The 23,012-nt window shown below is 41.2% G+C and overlaps 2 protein-coding genes, 1 long non-coding RNA gene and 1 pseudogene across 14 annotated transcripts in view; 1 reads left to right on the top strand and 3 right to left on the bottom strand.

The window, feature by feature from the left end:
* The window catches only part of LOC110526676 (protein regulator of cytokinesis 1), an 11,092-nt gene extending 2,786 nt beyond the window's left edge, over window positions 1–8,306 (bottom strand). For 3 of the 5 annotated variants that reach the window (XM_036981156.2, XM_036981157.2, XM_036981160.2), the window contains exons 1-11: window positions 8,139–8,306; window positions 7,701–7,823; window positions 6,921–7,154; window positions 6,269–6,439; window positions 5,765–5,914; window positions 5,167–5,314; window positions 4,784–4,920; window positions 2,204–2,299; window positions 1,873–2,019; window positions 1,499–1,609; window positions 1,133–1,246 (exon numbers count right to left, since the gene is read on the bottom strand). In XM_036981156.2, the coding sequence (XP_036837051.2) occupies window positions 1,133–1,246; window positions 1,499–1,609; window positions 1,873–2,019; window positions 2,204–2,299; window positions 4,784–4,920; window positions 5,167–5,314; window positions 5,765–5,914; window positions 6,269–6,439; window positions 6,921–7,154; window positions 7,701–7,823; window positions 8,139–8,291 (1,584 nt within the window). In that variant the 5' untranslated portion in view covers window positions 8,292–8,306. The remainder of the gene's footprint in view (window positions 1–1,132; window positions 1,247–1,498; window positions 1,610–1,872; window positions 2,020–2,203; window positions 2,300–4,783; window positions 4,921–5,166; window positions 5,315–5,764; window positions 5,915–6,268; window positions 6,440–6,920; window positions 7,155–7,700; window positions 7,824–8,138) is intronic. The other 2 variants (XM_036981159.2, XM_036981161.2) reach the window with 1 other exon arrangement.
* Window positions 8,307–9,155: 849 nt separating this feature from the next.
* Window positions 9,156–19,812, bottom strand: LOC110526664 (vacuolar protein sorting-associated protein 33B). Of its 8 annotated transcripts, none has more exons than XM_090239093.1 (24): window positions 19,719–19,812; window positions 18,602–18,746; window positions 18,203–18,283; window positions 18,012–18,073; window positions 17,291–17,340; window positions 16,599–16,666; window positions 16,458–16,503; window positions 16,277–16,371; window positions 15,948–16,052; window positions 15,517–15,607; window positions 15,244–15,321; window positions 14,953–15,026; window positions 14,764–14,850; window positions 14,425–14,515; window positions 13,772–13,846; window positions 13,595–13,659; window positions 13,132–13,186; window positions 12,980–13,026; window positions 12,450–12,582; window positions 11,473–11,546; window positions 10,349–10,450; window positions 10,171–10,246; window positions 9,921–10,043; window positions 9,156–9,533 (listed from the first exon to the last, which is right to left on the bottom strand). In XM_090239093.1, exons 2-24 carry the CDS (start codon window positions 18,695–18,697, stop codon window positions 9,454–9,456), a joined length of 1,854 nt encoding a protein of 617 aa, XP_090095219.1. In that variant the 5' UTR covers window positions 18,698–18,746; window positions 19,719–19,812; the 3' UTR covers window positions 9,156–9,453. The 8 variants fall into 8 exon arrangements, with proteins under 8 accessions (XP_090095219.1, XP_090095221.1, XP_090095220.1 ...); XM_090239095.1 differs by having other exon boundaries at window positions 9,921–10,040; window positions 19,719–19,772; XM_090239094.1 differs by having other exon boundaries at window positions 19,631–19,749.
* A 37-nt stretch (window positions 19,813–19,849) lies between these two features.
* On the top strand, window positions 19,850–21,230 carry LOC118944434 (uncharacterized). The gene is made up of 2 exons (XR_005039697.2): window positions 19,850–19,987; window positions 20,261–21,230. It is a non-coding gene; the product is annotated as an uncharacterized LOC118944434 (long non-coding RNA).
* A 732-nt stretch (window positions 21,231–21,962) lies between these two features.
* On the bottom strand, window positions 21,963–22,670 carry LOC149983128 (uncharacterized; annotated as a pseudogene).
* Between the last annotated feature and the right edge of the window lie 342 nt (window positions 22,671–23,012).

Genomic DNA, 23,012 nt, shown 5'->3' with positions numbered 1-23,012 from the left:
CATGTAAAGTGTAGGTCCCATGTTTCATGAGCTGAAATAAAAGATTGCAGAAATTGTCCATATGCACAAAAAGCTTATTTCTCTCAAAAAATAGTCACAACACAATGCCACAGATGTCTCATGTTGAGGGAGTGTGCAATTGGAACGGTGACTGCAGGAATGTCAACCAGAGCTGTTACCTGAGAATTTAATGTTAATTTCTCTACCATAAACTGCCTCCAACGTCGTTTTAGAGAATTTGGCAGTACGTCCAACCGGCCTCACAACCACAGACCATGTGTAACCACGCCAGCCCAGGACTAGGGTCTTGACCGGACTGCAGTTCGGCATCGAAACTGACTTCATTGGACAAATGCTCACCTTCTATGGCCACTGGCACATTGGAGAAGTGTGCTCTTCACGTATGAATCCCGGTTTCAACTGTACCGGGCAGATGGCAGGCAGTGTGTGTGTGTATGGCGTTGTGTTGGCGAGCGGATTGCTGATGTCAATGTTGTGATCAGAGTGCCCCATGGTGGAGGTGGGGTTATGGTAATAGTAGGCATAAGCTATAGACAACGAACACAATTTCATTTTATCGATGGCAATTTGAATGCAGAGATACCGTGATGATTGGCGTGCCATTCAGCAAGAGAATGTTGCAAGAGTCGGTACACAATTCATGAAAGCTGAAAATATCCCAGTTCTTCCACGGACTGCATACTTAACAAACATGTCACCCATTGAGCATGTTTGGGATGCTCTGGATTGACATGTACAACAGAGTGTTCCAGCTCCCGCCAATATCCAGCAACTTCACACAGCCATTGAAGAGGAGTGGGATAACATTCCACAATCAACAGCCTGATCAACTCTATGCGAAATAAATGTGTTGCATTGCATGAGGAAAATGGTGGTCACACCTGATACTGACTGTTTTTCTAGGGTGTCTGTGACCAACAGATGCATATCTGTATTGCCAGTCATGTGAAATCTATAGACTACTGCCTAATTAATTTATTTCAATTGACTGATTTCCTTATTTGAACTGTAACTCTGTAAAATCCTTGAAATTGTTGCAGATATATAGATATTATAGATTATAGATATTTTTTCAGTGTAGTTAGTTGTTGTACAAACATGCTTCATTGACCTTGTTGACTGACAGAGGGGGGCGGGAGGGTGAGTGGCAGACAGTTCCGCCATAGGCTGAGCGCATGGTGCTGTTAGAGTTGGCACTAGAGAGGCTGGAGGTGGTGCCATTGAACTGGAGAGAACACACAGACAGAGTTAGTTAGTGATGCCAAAAGCTCACGTTATTAATGCGCAACTATTTAAAACACAAGCCAGTGATTGTGTTAGCCTGGGTGTCCAGTCTTGTTTCTGCTTTAGCCACCTTTGTCATACAAACATAGGCAGTCCAGAAACAGACTGGATACCCAGGCTAAGATTGGGCCACGCAATTGTTCCATGAGTATGAAGGCTAGAAAGAGCAGCAGCAAAGTCACTGGAGTGGTACCTTTCGTGCTTTGCTGGGGGTAGTTGTGCCAAGGAATCTCCTTTTGGTAGGCGTCCGGACAGCTGTCCCATACAGCATATCCACCTCAATCTGCTTGCTCTTTTTCAGTTGCTGTTACAATAAAATATAGATCAAAGTATTGTAACAAAGTAAGCTTTTAGCTGCACAGACCTAACCCTAACTTGAGACAAGTGTGTAACAAATGATAGGTCTGGTTTCCCAGATACAAATGAAACCTAATCCTGGACTGAAAAACACTTCTTTGGTCATGCTTCTTAGTCCAGGACTAGGTTTGATCTGGGTCCAGGAAAGAGGACCAATACTGTATCTCTCAAGTTAGGATTCTGCCCTCAAATGAGTAGCCATGTCTTTACCCTCTCCAGCTTCTCATTCTCTTTCTCGATGCGGTGCAGCTCCCACTGCTCCTCTACAAACTGCAGGAACTTCTGTCCATTCACCAGGAACTCCCTGGCCTGCTCCTGCTCCCACACATCAATCTGAGCCTTCAGCTTCTTCTCCAGCTGGACAAACAAAACAAAAATATAGGGATATAGCCAAGTGTTTTACAGTATAGTATGCGTTTATATAGCATAGCTTTATGTACGGCTGGTAAAAAAAACAGAGCCTTGTCATGTTTGTATGTACAGTAGCTACCCTCCTAACAAGGGAATAATACAGACTCCTGTCTTTTTCAAAAGGATTTACCTTGGGCAGGCTTTTGTGGAGCTCGGCTTTCTGTTTCTCCTCTTTCAGCAGATTCCCTCCTCTGTTGGTGAACCTGGAGGGGTCTGTGGCTTTTTTCTGTGGGGATAAAAAGGTCATGCCAGGGGTTAAACCCCCCTAAGGTTGATGACTGTGCCTCCTTGGAAATCTAAATTAGCATACTACAAAAATCCACACACACAAAAAAAATGTGTTGGTCAATTTAAGCTAGAGATGTTTTTTTGTGCATTGGATGTGTCTCAATCCACTGCATCCGCCTAAGTAACACTTCTTGCATTTGGGGTGAAAGGTGACAGAGCGGTGTTTGTCAGACCATGAGACATACCGAAAATGGGTCTTTGCACAAAATCGTCTGTAGCGTCCAAACGGTTTTGCCTACAAACTATCATGACCCCTCTTTGGAAACATTTTTGCTCCACGACCCCCACAAGCATCTTGGGACTCATCTGAAGTCGGTACAGACGATCTGCCAACTTCTGTCTATACTGGCCGAACAGTTTGGGCTACACACTAGTAGCCCTGTATAAAGTACATTGGTCGTGTTGCTCTAGGACACCCACAGGCCTCATCTGAATGTCCCTCGGTACCGGGTGACAATTTTTTTAATTAAAGTAGAGTACCAGTCAAAAGTTGACACACCTACTCATTATTTTTACTATTTTCTACATTGTAGAATAATAGTGAAGCTATCAAAACTATGAAATAACACATGGAATCATGTAGTAACCAGAAAAGTGTCAAATGCATTTGACATTTGAGATTCTTCAAAGTAGCCACCCTTTGCCTTGATGACAGCTTTGCACACTCTTGGCATTCTCTCAACCAGCTTCATGAGGTAGTCACCTGGAATGCATTTCAATTAACAGGTGTGCCTTGTTAAAAGTTCATGACTTTGAGCCAATCAGTTGTGTTGCGACAAGGTAGGGGTGTTATACACAAGATAGCCCTATTTGGTAAAAGACCAAGTCCATATTATGGCCAGAATAGCTAAAATAAGCAAAGTAAAACAACTGTCCATCATTAAAGACATGGAGGTCAGTCAATGCGGAAAATTTCAAGAACTTTTAAAGTTTCTTCAAGTGCTGTCGCAACAACCATCAAGCGCTATGATGAAACTGGCTCTAATGAGGACTTCCACAGGAAAGGAAGACCCAGAGTTAAGTTCATTAGAGTTAACTGCACCTCAGATTGCAGCCCAAATAAATGCTTCACAGAGTTCAAGTAACAGACACATCTCAACATCAACTGTTCACAGGACTGCGTGAATCAGGCCTTCATGGTCAAATTGCTGCAAAGAAAACACTACTAAAGGACACCAATAAGAAGAAGATACTTTATTGGGCCAAGAAACACAAGCAATGGACATTAGACCAGTGGAAATCTGTCCTTTGGTCTGATGAGTCCAAATGTAAGATTTTTGGTTCCAACCGCTGCATCTTCGTGAGACGCAGAGTAGGTGAACGGATGATCTCCACATGTGTGGTTCCAACCGTGAAGCATGGAGGTGGTGTGATGGTGCTTTGCTGGTGACGTTGTCAGTAATTTATTTAGAATTCAAGAAACACTTAACCATCATGGCTACCACAGCATTCTGCAGCGATACGCCATCCCATCTGGTATACGCTTAGTGGGACTATCATTTGTTTTTCAACTGGACAATGACCCAACACACCTCCAGATTGTGAGGGCTATTTGACCAAGGAGAGTGATGGAGTGCTGCATCAGATAACCTGGCCTCCACAATCACCCGACCTCAACCCAATTGAGATGGTTTGGGATGAGTTGGACCGTGAAGTGAAGGAAAAGCAGCCAACATGTGCTCAGCATATCTGGGAACTCCTTCAAGACTGTTGGAAAAGCATTCCTCATGAAGCTGGTTGAGAGAATGCCAAGAGTGTGCAAAGCTGTCATCAAGGCAAAGGGTGGCTACTTGGAAGAATCTGCAATATATTTTTGTTTAACAGTATTTTGGTTACTACACAATTCCATATGTGTTACTCCATAGGTATACAAACACGTAAGAAAATATATATAATAATAATAATAACAACAACAAATGTTTGCTGACCTTTCTTATATCTCTTAGACACTTCAGAACAACCTATTTTAGATTTTATGGGGGTACTAGCTGTTGTTCTATGTAGTGAATTTGTTATTTAATGCGTTTGTATGGGCTAATAACGGTAAGGCTCCCCAAAAAATAATCAAGTCATTTGTACAAATATTTTTTTATAATTCAAAATGAAAATGTTATGTTATTTAACTTCAAAATTGTTTGGATAAAACAGCCTAGGTAATTCAAAAATAAGCAATAAACATTTTCTTAAAGTTAACTATCCCTTTAAAGCCCATAAAAAAAAGAAGATGATTGCACTTGTCTTTTCCTCCTAGAACCAACTTTGCTGATAATGTCTTTATTGAGAAAAATGTACGAACTACAACTGTGATATGTGGTTGTCTCACCTAGCTATTTTAAGATGAATGCACTAACTGCAAGTCTCTCTGGATAAGAGCGTCTGCTGAATGACTAAAATGTTTCCACGGTGCTTCTCCACTGCTAACCTCTAGTTCCAGGAAGAGTCTCCAGCTCTCCTCCCAGCGTTGAACCCCCTCAAACAGCTCCTTGTGTTCTTCATAGTGCTGCTTCAGCCTCAGGATCTCAGCTTCGTGCAGCCCCAACAGCTGCTCTGTAAAATCATCTGAAGGAGGGAAAAACAAATAATTAAATGTACTATTAAAATCAGTAAGTCACATCGATTTTTCTTTTGCCTTTTCAAAAGGGAAAACTAAATGCCTGGGTATGTGATGCACCGGGTATGTGATTAATAAGTTAACAATCATAAAACACATTGTTCACTAGAAAGACTTATCTGAGTCTTCATTCATTGATTGGTCTACCAAAGCTTGTGTTTAACCTGTAATCAAAACCCTAAAACCCAACTTACTGCTATAATAGGGCACAAAGGCCTGTTGCTGATCCCTGCTGAAGAAGCATTTCTCCCAGAGCACTGCGATCTCTGAGCGGATGGCTTCAGTAACGTTTCGCATGTTCAGTTGTTTGAGCTCCATCAGTCGCCTGCCCTCTGCCTCCAACTGAGGTGCGTAAAAGAAGAGAGAACAATTTGGTTCTTTGATTCTAACATTTTCTTGATTAATAGACAGACCTTGTTTAGAAACAGCTTTAGAATGGCAGATAGAGTACTGGAGACAATGGTGACTAGCCAGGGTACAAACCAGAGGGGTATACATACTACAAAGCAGGATCAATTAGATAACCTTTTTTTGTTTTAACATCATAAACATCTACTGACTTTCTGGTTCATTAAGAAAGCTAAACTTAGATATGTGTTTTAAGTTATTGAGTCAATTAGACCAAGCCCATTTCAAGCTTATCTTTCAAAAAGAAATAAAAACAGTTATTTCAGAATATTTAGGAAAGTAAGGGACATGGTCAACATTTGTTCATTGGGCTTTGATCAAAATAAGTGCACTAGAAAGGGATTAGGGTGCCATTTGAGACATAAGCTAAGTGTGTTCACTGACAGCATCCAGGTTCTTCTTCTTGGAGACGACCATGTGCTCTGAGAAGAGCTCTCTCTCCTCCTGGGGCACCTGCAGTCTGTGCCACAGCTCCTGGATCTTCTCCCTGTGAGCCTCACACACCGCCTGGTTCTCTGCCTTCCTCTCCTCTAGCTAGACAGAACAACATAGACACGGGACGGTCAGTAAAGGAGCACTATGGAAATGGGCACGTTCTAGGACATCTGTATTGTCTTTACATGGGGCGCGACTGCAATAAAGACCTGGAACACGGCCAATGACAGATATTAGCAACAAAATGCAAATGAAGATATTTACATGATCTATAGTGAAGTGATAATGAACTGATACAGTATTGTTGAAATGTAGAAATGTAATGCGTGTAGGTCGACTGGTTTTCTACTGTATTGTGATGGTGAGCAGATCAACTTTGTTCATTCTGCACAGACATGGCAAAGTATCGCTCAAACCATCATCTCAAACATATTGGATTAGTTCCATTCTCACTTGGCCGAGAAGGAGTTTGAGTGAGGCAATGTTGTCTTTGGACAGGCAGAAGGCCTCCTGGTCCTCACAGATGATGTCCTTCTCGAAGCTGGTCTCTGGCAGCTGGTCCAGGTCGTCCATGCACAGGATGATCTGCCTCTTGATGCCCACAAACTCAGCATGCCGCCGCTCCTGGCCACAGACAGAGAGATATGCTGTTAGGGATCTCCTCAAATGTGTATATTAGTTTACATCAGTGTTTTCCCCCCAATATTATTTTCTCTAAGTGAGGCGCAGAATCAACGGCCAACCTTTTTTGTCTTTACTACAAACAATTCAACTAATCATGAATCTAGATTAAAGACGGAGAGTAGTTGAATCAGCAAATAAGTGCCGGGCTGAAACAAAATGGCAGAACAAACAGCAGCTCTCCAGGAGCAGGAAGTATGCACCATCATTCACATCTACGTTCAAATAACATGTTTTCTTTCAAATCCTTTGAGTATTTGATTGAGCCTGCATGATGTGGTTTGGGGTTTGCTCCTTTGGGACTATCCCATTAGTTCCATTGCGCCAGGTAAACGCAATCAAGTGCAGCTACATTATGTTTTTTTAAACAAATACTACTGGTATGTGAATCCAGGGTCTGCTTTTATTACAAATCCCTATCCACCTTCTCTGTGGTCTGGCTGACGATGTGCTGGCGGAAGCCGTCCAGCTGCTCCAGGGAGGGCACGGCGTTAGGGTCGAGGGCGTAGGGGTCCGAACACAGAGTGTCAGATAGGTCCTGGTCGCGCTCCATCAAGGCCTTCAGCTGCTGCATCCTCTGGGTCCGCTCCTTCACCAACATCTCCACCTGGGTCCGGATCTCCTTCTCCTGCTGCAGCATGGTGACGCCCCGCTCCTCCTGGTGAGAGAAAAGGTATTGGGTGAAATTGCCCCTAGACACTGTATTTCCCCCACTAATGGTTAAGGTGAGTATTGAGGAGGGGAAAATGATCCCAGATCTGTACCCAGGGAAGGCACCAGGGTTGGGCTTAATGCTATTTACATTTTGAGTATTCAGGAAGTAAACTGAAAAGAGAATTTCAGTTTACATCCTGAATTGGCCCCAACCCTGGAAGACTTATCCAAAGAAATCTTCAAATTTGAAAATGGACTTATCTAAACTGGAATGGCCTCATTCCCTTCTTTTCCATAAGAGCCTTTTTTTCTCCATCCACTCATCTTCACGAAATGGACAGCAATAAGTCCATAAATCATCATAGTAAGCCGTACATGCTTTATCCTAGAAATATAATTACTAGAAAGGACAAAGCCAATCAGACCATGGCAATTTGAGTGAGACATTGATTTGAATCCCTATCCACCAGTCATTATATTTCTATGTGTTATGTCATTTGCATACTAGTCAAACTTTGCAGACCCTGTTAGAAACTGTTAGGATGCTTACCTCAAATGGGGGTAACTGCAGTTCCAAGCACAGGGTATCCAGTTGTTTGCGACAGGCTTCGATGCTGCTCAACAGTCTGGTCCTAAGAGACTCCTCCTCTGTTATCATCATGTCTAACAAACCCTGATGAGAGATGTGCAGAAATGACTAGTCAGTCCACATATAGGAAGGAATACATACTTGTGAATTAGCTACATATAGAAATCTCACATTTAGCAGACTAAATAGATAGGGCATTAGTGTGATGTAGCCTAGCAACACACCCCTCAAAAGTAGGTTAGCTAGCTACTGTTCTAGCTCTTCACCAGACGCCCTGGAGCAGAAATAGCTAGTTAACTAGCTACAGCAGGTGCACAGACAGGTGTCACGGCTTTGAGAATGTTGTTTATTGGAGAATAATTACACTCTATGCTTGAGTGTCAATTTGTTCTGACTCACCTTGATGTGATTCTTGACCACATTGGTTCTCTGTAGTCTTTGGTCTTCTGGTATTCCTATCTCTTCCCAGATGTCCTTCAAGTGGCAGAGAGCTTTATTCAGGCAAGCCACAGACTCGGCTGCGAGCACCTCACTGGAATGGGCCGGGGACATATATAAACATGTTTAATTTTTGGACTAGCATGGCAGCATTAACGTTATTGTCAATGTCGTCCTGCTATTGTAATTTATCAGTCTTTGAATTGATAACACACAGCAGTCCATCCTTCATTCAGCTTTGCAGACACACCCAGTCGTTAACTGTTAATGTTACAGTATAGTACAATCAAATATGTTATATCTGTGGTATTACAGACAGTAACGTTAGCTAACGTGCTCGCAGCCTAGTCTGTGAATGACTGCCTTGCCTAACGTCAGTCATTCCTGGCAAATTGACATCTAACGTTTGCTAAAATGTTGATTTAGTTAGCAAACTCATAATCTTCAGTAACCTTGCAATTTCTATATAGGTAGCTAGGTATAACGTTAGTCACAAAACACTGCTGCTGTTAAATTAGCTAACAGCTAGCTTGACATTTCAATTCTGCATGCCAAATGCAATATTTTTTACAAATACAATTCACTTGCCTCTTCCTCATCGTGATGTCCCAGTAATTAAGTCAGTTGTGTTGAAGCTTGCAGCAAAACTTCTCATAAATTCTCAGATCTCTGTCCTTCAGCTTTGCCTGTGTTAAGTCTCTCTCAAGTCAAGCCGTTTCTGTCCGATTCAAAAATATGCATCAAATTGCGGTCTTGTTTCTCATTGGTTGAGGACGGCCATTATGTCATAGTCTAGACATGGTGGTACAATGTGCGCATGCGCAAGGGCGTGGATTTAAGAAAACGAACAGTTGTTACCGGTAAAGTGACAGACATGCTTTCAAATGTCACCGTACACAGACGTCATTGTTTATTTACCTACAGGTTATTTACCTACAGGTAAATAAATATAATTTATTATAAATCACAGACAACAAATAAAACATAATATTTATTTTGTACTGTGGACAGAAAACAACATTCTTTGTACACCTTTTGCAGTTGGTATAGCACTATGATGGAATATATTCCAACGTCAATCCATTTTTTTATGAATCAGATCTATCCTAGACAGTGACTGCTTCCAATACAAGACTCTGAATAACAGGTGCAAGCATGTAGCTTGTTGTCATATTGTTGATGCAAATTGTCCAAAAAGTCATCTGTATGTGTCCACATGATGTCTTGGACCACAAGCTGGATGCTTCCATTGGCAATGATAGAAAGACCCCAGGACTCATGCATGGTTGTCCAACATAGACTCCAGAAGTCTGGCACTGTTTGTGATAGCTGTGGTCACCACAATGAATTTAAGACCTAGAAACACCATAGAGAGAACACATTATCCACTTTTATTCAACTTGTATTTATACCGAGAATCCCAATTGAGAGCCAAGGTCTCTTTTTCAACGGTACAAAGTAATTATGTAGAACCCGCTTGACCTATATAAAACATGTATTGTAAACTATGTAGCCACCACAATAAATGTATAACCTAGGAGAAATAGAGGTAGAAATAGGGGCATGAATATATATTTCCTTAGCTCACACCCTCTACATTTTCCCTGTCAGCATTGGGATTCGAACCGGCAACCCTCTGGTTACTGGCCCACCTCTCAAGACTTCTGCTGTTCCCTACATTGGCACACTGCTAAATTTCTAGTACCACCACCTTCCAGAATCCCAATATAAAGCCTTCCTTACCTTTCTCTCTGCCCAGGAAGCGTAGTGCTGAGATCTCTGAGAAGGTGCACCCACCCAGGAACATGACTAGGATGATACGCTGGGAATCGGTCTTCACCCTTGCGTCTGATCCGTTACTCCCTGCTGAGAGGGGGGGGGAGAAAATAAAGAACTGGAATGCTCTGCGTGTTCCCCTTTCCTCAATGGACTTTCCATTCAAAAGTGCCTTTTACATACATTTCAGTGTGAATGTCAAGCCCACTTGTCTTACCTGTGACTGCAAATTCATGTCCGTTGAGCATGCGGGTGACTTCCTCGAGCCCTGTCCAGCCATCACGCTCCAATACCTGCAGACGTAGCACAAGAGGAATACTTTTTATTATATCACTAATTGAAACCACACTTCTGTCTTAGTATCCATGAGTTCATTCATATTGGAGTCCACATACCTGTTCGATGAGTTTGCAGCTCAAAGGAATGTAGGCTCCACTGAAGATATAGGCCATGTCTCGAGGGACACGGAGGTCATACTCTTCATCTGACTTGGGCACCTTGATATAGATATAGTAAGGACATCCGGTTTCATTGCAATACTGTTTGGTTATGGAGTTAATTTAGGGCAGTGTTTCCCAAACTATATATAAAGAAAATCGCTCTTGGTTCTTAGAACCAGGGTTTTGTCAGAAACCTCCGGTAGCCACTAGATACCGTTGTAATAAACATAGGTTTCTGTTTTCTTCCTACAAATGTGCCTCAATCTTTTAAATGGTTCAAGATACAAAATATTATGACCCCATTACTGTAAGATTAGACTCTCAGGAACACGTATGTATCTTCTGTTTCCCTCCACAATGCCCACAAGCCACGCAGGACTCATTAAAACAGACTGGACAAGACCAGGCACTAAATCAAACTGAAGATCAGACAACATTATTGTCTGATGATCTTCTGAACTTATACCTTTCCTGGTGCATTTTAGTCACTTCAAACCAGATTTCCTTCAGATTGACTGTACTTTTGTCAGTATTTCAGACTGATTTATAATAGACTGTCATAGCCAAAATGTAAACATTTGCCGTTGATAACATTCGTTTTTTGACATGGTGGGGTCAACTTTTTATTTATGTCAAAAACGGGTCGCAGCCAAAATCGTTTGGGACCCTGTTTCCTGGCCATTTCCCAGCCTAGTCCTGAACTAAAAACACAGTTTCCTGGCCATTTCCCAGCCTAGTGCTGAACTAAAAACACAGTTTCCTGGCCATTTCCTAGCCTAGTGCTGAACTAAAAACACAGTTTCCTGGCCATTTCCCAGCCTAGTGCTGAACTAAAAACACAGTTTCCTGGCCATTTCCCAGCCTAGTCCTGAACTAAAAACACAGTTTCCTGTCCATTTCCCAGCCTAGTCCTGAACTAAAAACTAAATTTCATGGAGAATCCAGGATTAGGCTTAATCTGTGTACACGAATCCGCCCTATAATGTTTAGTGAAATTTCATGAAGTTAAAGTAACTCAATACATGGGTATGTTTTTAATATGGTAATTGCTTTGTTAATTAAATTAAAAGACTACATACCAGATTGAGCCTCCTGCCCAAGGCACGGAAATTGCTCTTCTTGGCCAGGGAGGAGAAGGCATCAGTCAGCTTTCCTAAAATAGAACATGTTGAAAGGTTCAAGTGCTGATATTTTGCAGAGCATCTTGTCATTGTCAGGACTCTAAAGTACAGTATATCTATGATGTATATTTTGTGGCTAGTAGTAGTCTCAAAAATGTAAATCACTGTACCCTCACTTGGTTCAGATCAGTCAGTCTCTCACTATTCTTAATTAGCTTAATTTCCTTATCCCAATTCCTTATTACAATGACTTGACAGGTTAAAGAAACCTATTCAGACACTTCATCAATTAGTGGTGGTCACTCAGGAAAGGAAACGAGGAGAAAAACAAAGTAGTTATATACAGTAACAGTATTAGGACCCAGCCTGTATTAAATACAGTAACGGTATTGGGACCCAGCCTGTATTAAATACAGTAACGGTATTGGGACCCAGCCTGTATTAAATATAGTAACAGTATTGGGACCCAGCCTGTATTAAATTTGTAACCGTATTGGGACCCAGCCTGTATTAAATACAGTAACAGTATTGGGACCCAGCCTGTATTAAATACAGTAACAGTATTGGGAATCAGCCTGTATTAAATACAGTAACAGTATTGGGACCCAGCCTGTATTAAAAACAGTAACAGTATTGGGACCCGGCCTGTATTAAATACAGTAACAGTATTGGGACCCGGCCTGTATTAAATATAGTAACAGTATTGGGACCCAGCCTGTATTAAATATAGTAACAGTATTGGGACCCAGCCTGTATTAAATACAGTAACAGTATTGGGACCCGGCCTGTATTAAATACAGTAACGGTATTGGGACCCAGCCTGTATTAAAAACAGTAACAGTATTGGGACCCAGCCTGTATTAAATACAGTAACGGCATTGGGACCCAGCCTGTATTAAATACAGTAACGGTATTGGGACCAGCCTGTATCTGACCTGCGGTTTTGTCGTTGACCAGTTTGCCCACTCTGCTCTCCATGACAGTGAGGGTCTCTCCAGGCTGCTGCTCCACCAGCAGGCCTAGCTGCTTCAGGTTGGAAAACGTCAGTAGGTGTTCAATGCCATAACTCTGAGAGAGGAAATAGGACACAGAACTATGTAACAAGGAAAAGGCTCCAACAAAATAACAATGGAAATACAAAGATACAGAAGGAATCCAGTCTAAATGCACATTACACTGACAATGTTACACAGTAACACACTAGCGGGCAAAATTTGGTCTGGGATGTCATCATTTTGTGGTTGTAAAATGGTTGGTTGTATAGACGTCTTTTTTCCTGACAACGTCAAGATATCTGGGACTGGGAGAGGTCATTATTTCTGGTCACTAAAATGTTTTTTCTTCCAACTAGTACACAACATGACCATGACATCACAAAAGATGTCAGCCTGATATCATTGCAACCAGTTTTTCCCAACCAGTGCTAGATATAATTTAAAACAATACCTATGATACCAGAACCCACCTGTAGAAACTGGGCTTTTAATGACCGATAATCTTTGGGAAGGAGGCCTGAAGGAAAATATAAACAGCTGATTTAAAAGGAATAAGAATCTTATCATGAGATAAATTATATTTTAATGTGTTTGGTTAAAAAACATCTCTGTGAAGTCTCACCGTTTTCTGTGAGAGACAGCAGACAAAGGAGTCTCATACTTTCCACCATAGAGACCTAAGGTGGATGATAACACAATAAGGTGGATGATAACACAATAAGGTGGATGATAACACAATAAGGTGGACGATAGCTTCCTCCAGTGTGGTACCTGGTAACAAGGTTTACAGTTTGATGTGGTTGGAGAGAACAATTATGTGCCAGGATGATTGATGAACACAACCTGCAATATAAATCTTATTGGGCCGACTTATCACTATGATTACCTCTATGCATGTAGCATTCATAGAAATATAATGAATAGAACGGGTTTGGAGTCTCTACCCCTGGCAATTTGACTGGTAAACTCATGGGTACACTCAGAATGGCTACCAGTCCACCCATTATGACATCATTGACTTGAATGGAGACGCCCTTTCTATTCATTATATTTCTATGGTACCATTATCTTCCAAACAATCTCACCTGTCTATTGATATGCTCCTCTATGTAGGAAATACATTCACGGATTTCAAACCCCTCCAGTAAGGCTGTCGGGTGGGGAAATAAGTATCAGTTATTATGCAATGCAGGAAATGGGATTCATATGGGGAAAAAACATATGCCTCAAAGTACAGTATAGCCTATGTAATGTAATATTACAGTGCTCTGTCTTCAACAGCTCTTGGAAGTCCTGCTTCGTTTTCTTCTTCATCATCGACTCACTGGCACCAATATCTGAAGAGAGACATGTCTTTTTAAAGGGATACTTCAGGATTTTTGCAATGAAGCCCTTTATCTACTTCCTCACAGTCTGATGAACTCATGGATACCAATTGTATGTCTCTACATCCAGTATGAAGGAAGTTAAGAGGTAGTTTCTCAAGCCAATGTTAACTAGTGTTAGCGCAATGACTGAAAGTCTTTGGTATCTAATAGCATACTAGCAGTTACCATAGACTTCCATTCATTCCTAGGATCTTGTGTGGTGCAGCGGTCTAAGGCTGCATCGCAGTGCTAGAGGCATCACTACAGACCCGGGTTCGATCCCATGCTGTATCACAACCGGCCGTAACCAGGAGTCCCATAGGGCGGCACACAATTGGCCCAGCGTCGTCCGGGTTAGGGGAGGGTTTGGCCGGGGTAGCCCGTTATTGTAAATAAGAATTTGTTCTTAACTGACTTGCCAAGTTAAATAAAAACAACAAATAAATTGCGCTAACACCAGTTAACAACTTCCTTCAAAATGCACGCAGACATAAAAATGGTCTCAACCAATTCATTTGACTCTGGGGAAGTAGAGACTCAATACTCACGCAGACTGAGGAGCCGATGCTCCTGTTTTAACCCTTTCAGCTCCTCCGACACAAACGTCTTCATCTGTTTAATGTCCATTCCACTACGCTTCTGTAATGACAAAGACGGAGAGAGATGAATAATCGTCAAACATGAACTTCTACTCTTTGATGTAAAGAAAGCTCTAAGAGGACATTTAAGACAAATATTATACATCCACGCAGGGCAACACTTCAACAGGGGGGAATTGTTGGAAATTATAAATGTGCTGTCAATCAGCTTACCATACCTAGCAAATAAAGGTAAACAAATAAATTGGAAGCACAACGGCCCAAATATGGTCAGAATGAAACACTCACATCATATGCAGTCTGGAGGTTTCGGGCCTTTTGACTTAGGAAGCCAAACACCTGGGAGAAATGCTCGTTCCTGATCTCGTTAAAAACCTGAGATAGAAGCACGCACAAATTCCAGTGAGACTGTCATCCTTAAACCAGTGATGGGGAAATGATATCAATTCAACCGTGTTATACTTCTAAAAGGCCAACCTTATCTTGAGAGTTTAGCATCACTTTTATACTCTTGTCAGAGGAGGTGACATCTGGACAAAACTCCACACATCCTATAGGACAAAGAGATGGATTTGAATTCCATACAGACAAAGGACATGCAATAAGATCTTAATGCCATTTTATGCATTGTAACTGTAATGGTATACAGCAATAAGAGGCTTCAGTGTGTGTGGTCCTTGACTAGGACACAATATATAAAGACCACATTATTTGCAGTATAGCTATTTCAAAGTAGGGACTGTAATCAGAGCAAATATCATTGCTTACCACATTTAATTCTGAAAATATCATCGACAAGTCCTTCATAGACAACCTGGGAACACAGAGGAGTCACAAGGTCCACATCTGCAAAGAGAGAAAACATTAGTATGATATCAGCTATTATTATGACAAGTATCACCCTATTGTTATACTTAAAGGAGAATTCCATTCCAAATCCACATTTTCATACGTTAGTCTGATTTAAAATGTAAAAAAATGAGAGCAACAAATAAGACAAACGTCACAACTGCCGTGATTCACAGTTCAAGAAAGATCTACCTCTGTCAATGAGAAACACATTTCCGATCTCCGCTTGACGCGCTCTCTGTTCCCCCTCCTCCACCTGCTCCCTCCACGATTCATACGCCATCTGAACCGGGCAAGAGACCAGACATACTGTTAACACATACTCTATGAATCTCGTCTAAATCATGGTGTTTGAAAATCTAAATCATCTGTACCGGTGCTGATTTCTGACTGTGTCTGCATTCAACAACATACAGCTCTACCTTGATGAACACGACAAAGACTGGTTGGCTGAAACATAAACAGACTGGCACCCATAATAAATCATTCATTCAGTACCATCTAGAATCATAATCCCAGATGTATTTTAGCTTTGTTTTAATTCAGTATACAAGGCAGCTAAACGCTGAATTGCGGTATACAAAAGTACATTAAAGAGTGTTGATGTACTGAGCTGATCTTACCTTGGAGCATCGTCCGATCCCATACACCTTAGAGAAGGGGCCGTAGACAGAGTGTAGGAGATGCAGGGCACTACCCGCTGTTCTCACCCAGCGCTGGTCTCCCTCCTGTGGACACACAGGTCATGCTTGTTAGCAAAATAATTAGCACTATGAATATAACCACGCTAGTCCCAGTACTAGGTTGTTAGTTATATGCCAAAATGTGTTACTAATTTGTTATTACACTGTACCTGCTTATGTAACTACATGTAAATCCATAATTTTTGCATCATAAAGTGGGACTGATATTCCTAAATACAGCTCCCATCAGCACTACTGTCTATCATTACCAAGAAGTAGTCTCTGAAGAATTCCGGAAGCTCCAAGCTAATGATGTCATCGTCCAGGGGCAGGAGGTAGAATGACCACTCGTCAGTAGTCACATCTTCACAAGGGAGTGAAAAAGTGTCTGTTAACATTCAAACATCTGGAATACCAAAATATGAATATGAAATATCAAAATACACCTACCACCAAAGATTCCCTGCTCCTCCAAAAGGTTCTTGCATGCATAAAACTGTAAGAGACACGGAAAGCGAGAGAAGAATGAGCAAAGAAAACAAATATAATTGTTTTATTGCAGAGAGTATACAATAACTACATAATAATCACCTTCTGAGGGCTAAATATGATCTTGTATCTTCTGAATCTCCCAAATGCTTTGTCTGCATTGACCACATCTGGAAAAAGAAACCAATTTGTCAGTGGATATAAGAAACAGCCACGAACCGTCCTGTATAACTGCCCGTACAAACCACCTGGGAAACGGCACTCTACTCACTGCTGTCAGACTGTATAATAACTCTACCTCTTTAATGATTTCCCCCCTCAATTTTTTTGTTGTTTTACAATCACATTTTAATATTTCAATTTCCATTCTAAAAAATGTCCTGTAATGTTTCAAGTGTTCTGTATTCTATTTATGTAATGTATTATGTGTTATGTATTTAAATGAGTGTTTTGCAATTATTAGTCATGTAAATTTTGCATTTTTTCAGTTGATCTGTGAGCAAGAATAAATCAAACTCATAACAGAGTGATTTCCCTCATTGTCTTCCCGATCAAGGACATTAAATCAGAAGCCTTTGTTTGCACAGTAACACAACGTACTCCAGAAACACTGTCGATAATACCACTGATCCAGAAAAGACAAGGCATTTCAAAGTCTGGGACGACAGTAATACAGTCATTCATTTCTCTGGAAGGGACTAGCGTTGCTAACTTAATCTTTCACTGCATTGGCATCCCAAGAATTACACTTTAATGACATACAATATGAATCAGGGTGCCACCATTCTACTTACCACATATCCACTTGACAGTTTTTATTCTTGGGCGGATCAGGAAGCATAGTCTGTCAAGGAAGGCACATTGTGATGGCGGTGTTACAACATTGTTATGGCTGTGTTACAACATTGTTATGGCGGTGTTACAACATTGTTATGGCTGTGTTACAACATTGTTATGGCGGTGTTACAACATTGTTATGGCTGTGTTACAACATTGTTATGGCTGTGTTACAACATTGTTATGGCGGTGTTACAACATTGTTATGGCTGTGTTACAACATTGTTATGGCGGTGTTACAACATTGTTATGGCTGTGTTACAACATTGTTATGGCTGTGTTACAACATTGTTATGGCTGTGTTACAACATTGTTATGGCTGTGTTACAACATTGTTATGGCGGTGTTACAACATTGTTATGGCGGTGTTACAACATTGTTATGGCGGTGTTACAACATTGTTATGGCGGTGTTACAACATTGTTATGGCTGTGTTACAACATTGTTATGGCTGTGTTACAACATTGTTATGGCTGTGTTACAACATTGTTATGGCTGTGTTACAACATTGTTATGGCTGTGTTACAACATTGTTACGGCTGTGTTACAACATTGTTACGGCTGTGTTACAACATTGTTATGGCGGTGTTACAACATTGTTATGGTGGTGATACTTGTTCCTCCAAGACAATAAAAGAGAAGCAGATCTATGGAACTACAATCGGATTTGCTACTTACTGATCTGAGGTGCTGACAATGGGTTTGTGTTCCACTTTGTAAAGCTTGTCCACATCATGTTGCTACAAGGAGAAGGGTGACAAAGATTGTATAGGACTGAACCTCATTGTAACCTGGTAAACTGATATATGTAAGGACAGGCAATCAATATGGTATACAGCAATATTCAGAAACATAACAATGACATGTACCTTTAGTGTTGTGACATTAGCAATGCGGTCTAGGGGGCTCATCAAATCTGCCTCAATGAACAGGTCCTTCCTCCCAGGTAGCTTTAAACCAGCGGAGTAAAAATGCAGTATGATGATGAATATACCTAATCAATCCCCAGAAGAGGAATTTAGGATTGCTACCAGCAGTAGAGACTAATATACATTACAGAAACATAGAGGGATGCTTTCCCAGGCACAGATTAAGCCTATAGAATCTCAATTGAAACAGATTTTTAGTCCAGGACCAGGACTGTCTGGGAAACTGACCCAGGCTTTACACCTTTAATAGGATCCATGACTTGTGTGAGTACTTGTGGATACTGAGACACAAGACAATTGATAACCTGAGTGGGGGGAAGATGAGTGGAGTAGTCCTACCTGTTCCAGTAGGTAAATGAGCTGGTCCCTGGCCAGCCTCTTGAGCAGAGAGAAGTCAGGGAGCTCAGGGGCATCTCTCCTGACACTGTGAGCCATGGGGCCTGAGGTGGAACAGAGTGACACACCTGCCCAACCATTCACCTCCCTGGAAAATACAATCCAGCTGTGATGGGCTACCCACTGGGCACACTCTAATTCAATTAACACTGTTTCCACGTCATTTCAATTAAATTGAACCAATGTGGAATATACATTGAATTGACTTATTTGCAGAGTGGGTAGCTTCACAATGACAACGAGCTAGCTAACGTTAGCCACCTAGCTAGAATTCGCTAGTAATATATTATATGTTTTGCAAATTCCTAAAATATAATATGAATTATAATTTGTCAAATATCATACGAAATGGTTGATGGACATCCACAAATGAATGCATACCATACGAAATATAACTAATATAACTAAATGGAATGTCTCGGATTTAAATACAAAATAATAAGAAATTATCTGAGACCAGGTGCCCCTACACACACACACACAGCAGTGGGCTCTGTCTATTGTGCTGACAATGCAGCATAGATACAGATTTTGTGCCAACCTGTCACTCAATAATTTTAAAATATTTTTATATAGAGACATTACAACAAAAACTGAAGGGGCACAAGTTTCAAATGAGGGGGCTAATCCTTTTGGCTAATCGTGGAACAGGGCCAGCTACAGTATAGTGTATATTTTTTATTTGAACAAATTATTTCTCACTGAAATGAAATATACGTTTCGAAAACCGGGTTGAACGCGATTATTATTTACTTTTCTAAACGTTAAAACAGAGCGTCGAATTTTTGTTTACATTGAGACAAATGCGGGTTTAACACCTGAAACCCTGAAAACCAACATACAGAGAAGAGTTTTCGAGAGCTAACGTTAGCATACTGTAGTTATCAGCTGATTTAGTAGTCACACCATGATTAACTGTAAATGGCAATAAGGACGACGACAGTCATTAAAACCAAATGTATATACCGTTACCTTATAGGTTATTGGACGATTTTGACGATTTAAAAATGTAAAATATACAAAAAATGCTCTATCAATTTTAGCTAGCTATGAACATTACCTTGGTTTGTTTCCGGATGTGCGGATGGGATGTTGCGAATCTTTGTTTCACTACGAACAAGTAAATAGAGGGCACCGTATCTCAAGACATGACTGGAGAGAACAACTGTTTGGAGAACTGTACCTAGTCAATGCACTTTGCTGTTTACAGTATGCAACTTGCTACTATGAGTTCAGATTCGGTTATATTGTTGCAGACGGTGACATTTTCTGCTGAAAACCACCAAGATCAACGGATTAAAGAGCCCAAAGAAACCAACTATCCAATAGGTACCGTAGCCTCTCCCTATTACCTATCAATGATGTAGCTATATAAAAATCATTGGTACTAATGTGGTGGAAAAGTGGATTTTTTAAAGCAAATACCAAGTTGGCAGCATCCAGCACTCACCATGTTTCTTTCCTTTATCCTGAAGATCCTCTTTTGACCATTTAGATGCACCAGGTCCCTAGCAGAGCAAACCTTCCTCATATTAATTCCAACATCATCACCCGTCTCCATCATAACCATGTTCTCTTCTTTGTTGTTAAATATGTTTACAGGTGTGGACCAAAGACTCAAAAGAAAGGAAAACAAACACAAAACACAAAGGAGAGGACGAAAGAGGTGTCCGGTGGATGGCTGTCAAGTCACCGTCATTCACCTACCTCGTCACCTGCGGCAGGTCCATGAGTGGGGCAGAGAGGAGGCCCAGTCTGCAGTCAACACATTTGGTCTCGGAGCACCAAGCAGACATGGTGACAGCAGCAGCAAGGCTAAAAACAACCATCACTCCAGGCCTTGCCCCATGACAGGCTGTCATGAATTTGTCAAAAGACTGCCAGCCCACCTGAGAAAGCAACACAAGCTTGAAAATAACTCTCATCTATACAGAGAGCTTCTTACAGCATCACAGAAGAGAAGGTCAAATGTCAATGAATGAATGTTATGATGTTTACTGTGAATAATTATTCTAGCTGATGTATTGAAGTTGAATGAGAAATATGTAATTGAATTGGGACATGATTGAACAAGACAATATTTGGGAAAGGAATAAAGAATGCGCTTGAACTGCCACACAGCAGGCCGACTCAGACATCCTTTCTGAGGCTTGTAACAGATACAGCATAGAAAGACCAGCATCAATTCATATCCGAAGTGGTCACACTCATTTACACACAGACCTTTTTTGTAGGATGTAAACCTTATGTATGTCCAGTGGTGTAAAGTACTTTAGTAAAAATACTTTAAAGTACTACTTAAGTCGTTTTTGGGGTATCTGTACTTAACTTTATTATTTATATTTTTGAAGACTTTTACTCCAATACATTTCCCTGACACCCAAAAGTACTCGTTGAATGCTTAGCAGGACAGGAAAATTGTCTAATTCACACACTTATCAAGAGAACATCCCTGGTCATCCCTACTGCCTCTGATCTGGCAGACTCACTAAACACAAATGCTTAGTTTGTAAATTATGTCTGACTGTTGAAGTGTGCCTCTGGCTTTCCGTATAAAAAATATAAAAAAACATTGTGCCGTCTCAGCTGATTATTATAAGGAATTTAAAATGATTTATATTTTTACTTTTGTTTCCTAAGTATATTCAAAACCAAATACTTTTAGACTTTTATTCAAGTAGTATTTTACTGGGTGACTTTCACTTTTACTTGAGACATTATCTTTTAAGGTATCTTTACTTTTACTCAAGTTTGACAATTGGGTACTGTTAAACCACTGCGGACATGTCTGTTCCTAGAAAACCAGAGAACGCAAATGGCAATGTCAAAATTGATGAGCAAAAAATGTGCTAAACTCAGCAAAAAAATAAACGTCCTTTCACTGTCAACTGCGTTTATTTTCAGCAAACTTAACATGTGTATATATTTGTATGAACATAACAAGATTCAACAACTGAGACATAAACTAAACAAGTTCCACAGACATGTGACTAACAGAAATGGAATAATGTGTCCCTGAACAAAGGGGGGGGGGGGGGGGGGTCAAAATCAAAAGTAACAGTCAGTATCTGGTGTGGCCACCAGCTGCATTAAGTACTGCAGTGCATCTCTTCCTCATTTCTGGGGGGAATGGCCCTAGCCCTAGCCCTAGCCCTCACCCTCCGATCCAACAGGTCCCAGACGTGCTCAATGGGATTGAGATCTGGGCTCTTCTCTGGCCATTGCAGAACACTGACATTCCTGTCTTGCAGGAAACCACGCACAGAATGAGCAGTGTGGCTGGTGGTATTGTCATGCTGGAGGGTTATGTCAGGATGAGTCTGCAGGAAGGGTACCACAGGAGGGAGGAGAATATCTTCCCTGTAACGCACAGCGTTGAGATTGCCTGCAATGACAACAAGCTCAGTCTGATGATGCTGTGACACACCACCCCAGACCACGACGGACCCTCCACCTCCAAATCGATCACGCTCCAGAGTACAGGCCTCGGTGTAACAATCATTCCTTCGATGATAACGCAAATCTGACCATCACCCCCAGTGATACAAAACCGCGACTTATCAGTGAAGAGGACTTTTTGGCAGTCCTGTCTGGTCCAGTGATGGTGGATTTGTGCCCATAGGCGACGTTGTTGCCGGTGATGTCTGGTGAGGTCCTGTCTTACAACAGGCCTACAAGCCCTCAGTCCAGCCTCTCTCAGCCTATTGTGGACAGTCTGGGCACTGATGGAGGGATTGTGCATTCCTGGTGTAACTCGGGCAGTTGTTGATGCCATCCTGTACCTGTCCCGCAGGTATGATGTTCAGATGTACCGATCATGTGCAGGTGTTGTTACACGTGGTCTGCCACTGCGAGGACGAGCAGCTGTCTGTCCTGTCTCCCTGTAGCGCTGTCTTAAGTGTCTCACAGTACAGACTTTGCCATTTATTGCCCTGGCAACATCTGCAGTCCTCATGCCTCCTTGCAGCATGCCTAAGGCACGTTCACGCAGATGAGCAGGGACCCTGGGCATCTTTATTTTGGTGTTTTTCAGAGTCAGTATAAAGGCCTTTAGTGTCCTAAGTTTTCTTAACTGTGACCGTAATTGCATACCATCTGTAAGCTGTTAGTGTCTTAACGGCCGTTCCACTGGTGCATGTTCATTAATTGTTTATGGTTCATTGAACAAGCATGGGATACAGTGTTTAAACCCTTTAAAATGAAGATCTGTGAAGTTATTTGGATTTTTACAAATTATCTTTGAAAGACAGGGTCCTGAAAAAGGGATGTTTCTTTTTTTGCTGAGTTTATTTCTATTTTTAAGCTGAAATTAAGGTTTCTTGGATAAGCCCAAATAAATATTTACATGCAAGCT

This window comes from Oncorhynchus mykiss, chromosome 6, assembly GCF_057628025.1.
Source record: "Oncorhynchus mykiss isolate SJ-2025 chromosome 6, ASM5762802v1, whole genome shotgun sequence".
Taxonomy (NCBI): Eukaryota; Metazoa; Chordata; class Actinopteri; order Salmoniformes; family Salmonidae; genus Oncorhynchus; species Oncorhynchus mykiss.
Note: the sequence above shows the minus strand (reverse complement) of the source record. Positions and strands in the feature narration are given on the sequence as shown.

Coding starts and splice junctions, on each gene's coding strand:
- LOC110526664 (XM_090239093.1), bottom strand. CDS start 18,697: ATGGCTCACAGTGTCAGGAGAGATGCCCCTGAGCTCCCTGACTTCTCT. Junction 15,322..15,516: donor TGTGTTTCTCATTGACAGAG/GTAGATCTTTCT, acceptor CTCTCTTTGCAG/ATGTGGACCTTGTGACTCCT. Junction 12,583..12,979: donor TAAAAGCCCAGTTTCTACAG/GTGGGTTCTGGT, acceptor TTCCTCTCTCAG/AGTTATGGCATTGAACACCT.